We start from the raw sequence: 954 nt of genomic DNA, 5'->3' as shown, positions 1-954 counted from the left end.
CTATCACACAAACAGCAGCACTGGGTGAGGCATCACCTCCCAAAACCTCCATGGGAAGGCAAGAGAAATGAGGAGCTTAGACTAGAAGCCCTCAGTGGAAGAGGGCAGCCAGGTTTGGGAGGGGATTGCAGTAATTCCAGAAGACCCTCCAAGTTGACCCTGGGGTCTGGGAGGCTGGACAGGTCTCAGCCTGGTGCTGTCCCCACTGGTATGAGGACAGGGAACAGGGACAGTCTGTGCCTCCATCTGCCTGCTGGCGATTTTGGATGCTGGGCACAGCATGAGCAGCCTGGTGGGTTTGCAGGTGCATGCACGAGCCTCAGGCAGCTCCCAAAATCCTCCCTCCTCCCAGGGAAATGACCGACCATGCCCGCAGACAAGGCAAAGCGCAGGGACATGCCCACCCTACCTTCTCTGCCTCCTCCCGACTCATGGCCAGTGCAAGCTGCAGCTGCAGCTCCTCCTCGCCTGTTGTCTGGGGCCTCGCTTGCTCCAGGTCAGAGGCGAACCGTGGGGATGAGGATGATGCTGGAACAAAGGAAAAGGGGAAGAAGCAGCATCAGGAGGAGTATTTTGAGGAGCAGCCTCCCTCAGGCCCCATCCTAACGCCTGCAGCTCCACAGCATGACTTCCCCAGGAGATGTAGCCCCACTTTAGAGCTCACTACCATGAATGAGCCATGGGTTTCAGGCTGCCCCAGGGCAGGTTCGGGGCACCACCAGCTGCCACCACTGTTGGGGTTCACTACTGGTCCAACCAAACCTCTGCCTATGACACAGGATGGAGCCAGGCTTCACACCACCCCCCCCAAAGAGTAGAGGGGAGTGATGGGCACCAGGTGGGTGCACACTGAATGCTTCCACCCTGCAGCGAGCCCGAGTGAGCCGCCAGCCCCGTGAGCGAGCCCCCAGCCCCACAAGCGAGCCCCCAGCAGCACTCACAGTTAAAGGAGGA

General features: G+C 59.6%; 1 protein-coding gene across 1 annotated transcript in view; it reads right to left on the bottom strand.

The window, feature by feature from the left end:
- Positions 1-954, bottom strand: part of LOC104530166 (epsin-3) — a gene marked incomplete at both ends in the record, with an annotated part of 3,676 nt that overhangs the window by 2,446 nt on the left and 276 nt on the right. The window contains 2 exons of the mRNA XM_010174672.2: positions 410-528; positions 942-954. The exon at positions 942-954 is cut by the window's right edge and continues 276 nt beyond it. Of these exons, the coding sequence (XP_010172974.2) occupies positions 410-528; positions 942-954 (132 nt within the window). The remainder of the gene's footprint in view (positions 1-409; positions 529-941) is intronic.

Source organism: Antrostomus carolinensis, unplaced genomic scaffold (assembly GCF_000700745.2).
Source record: "Antrostomus carolinensis isolate BGI_N321 unplaced genomic scaffold, ASM70074v2 scaffold45138, whole genome shotgun sequence".
Lineage (NCBI taxonomy): Eukaryota > Metazoa > Chordata > Aves > Caprimulgiformes > Caprimulgidae > Antrostomus > Antrostomus carolinensis.
Note: the sequence above shows the minus strand (reverse complement) of the source record. Positions and strands in the feature narration are given on the sequence as shown.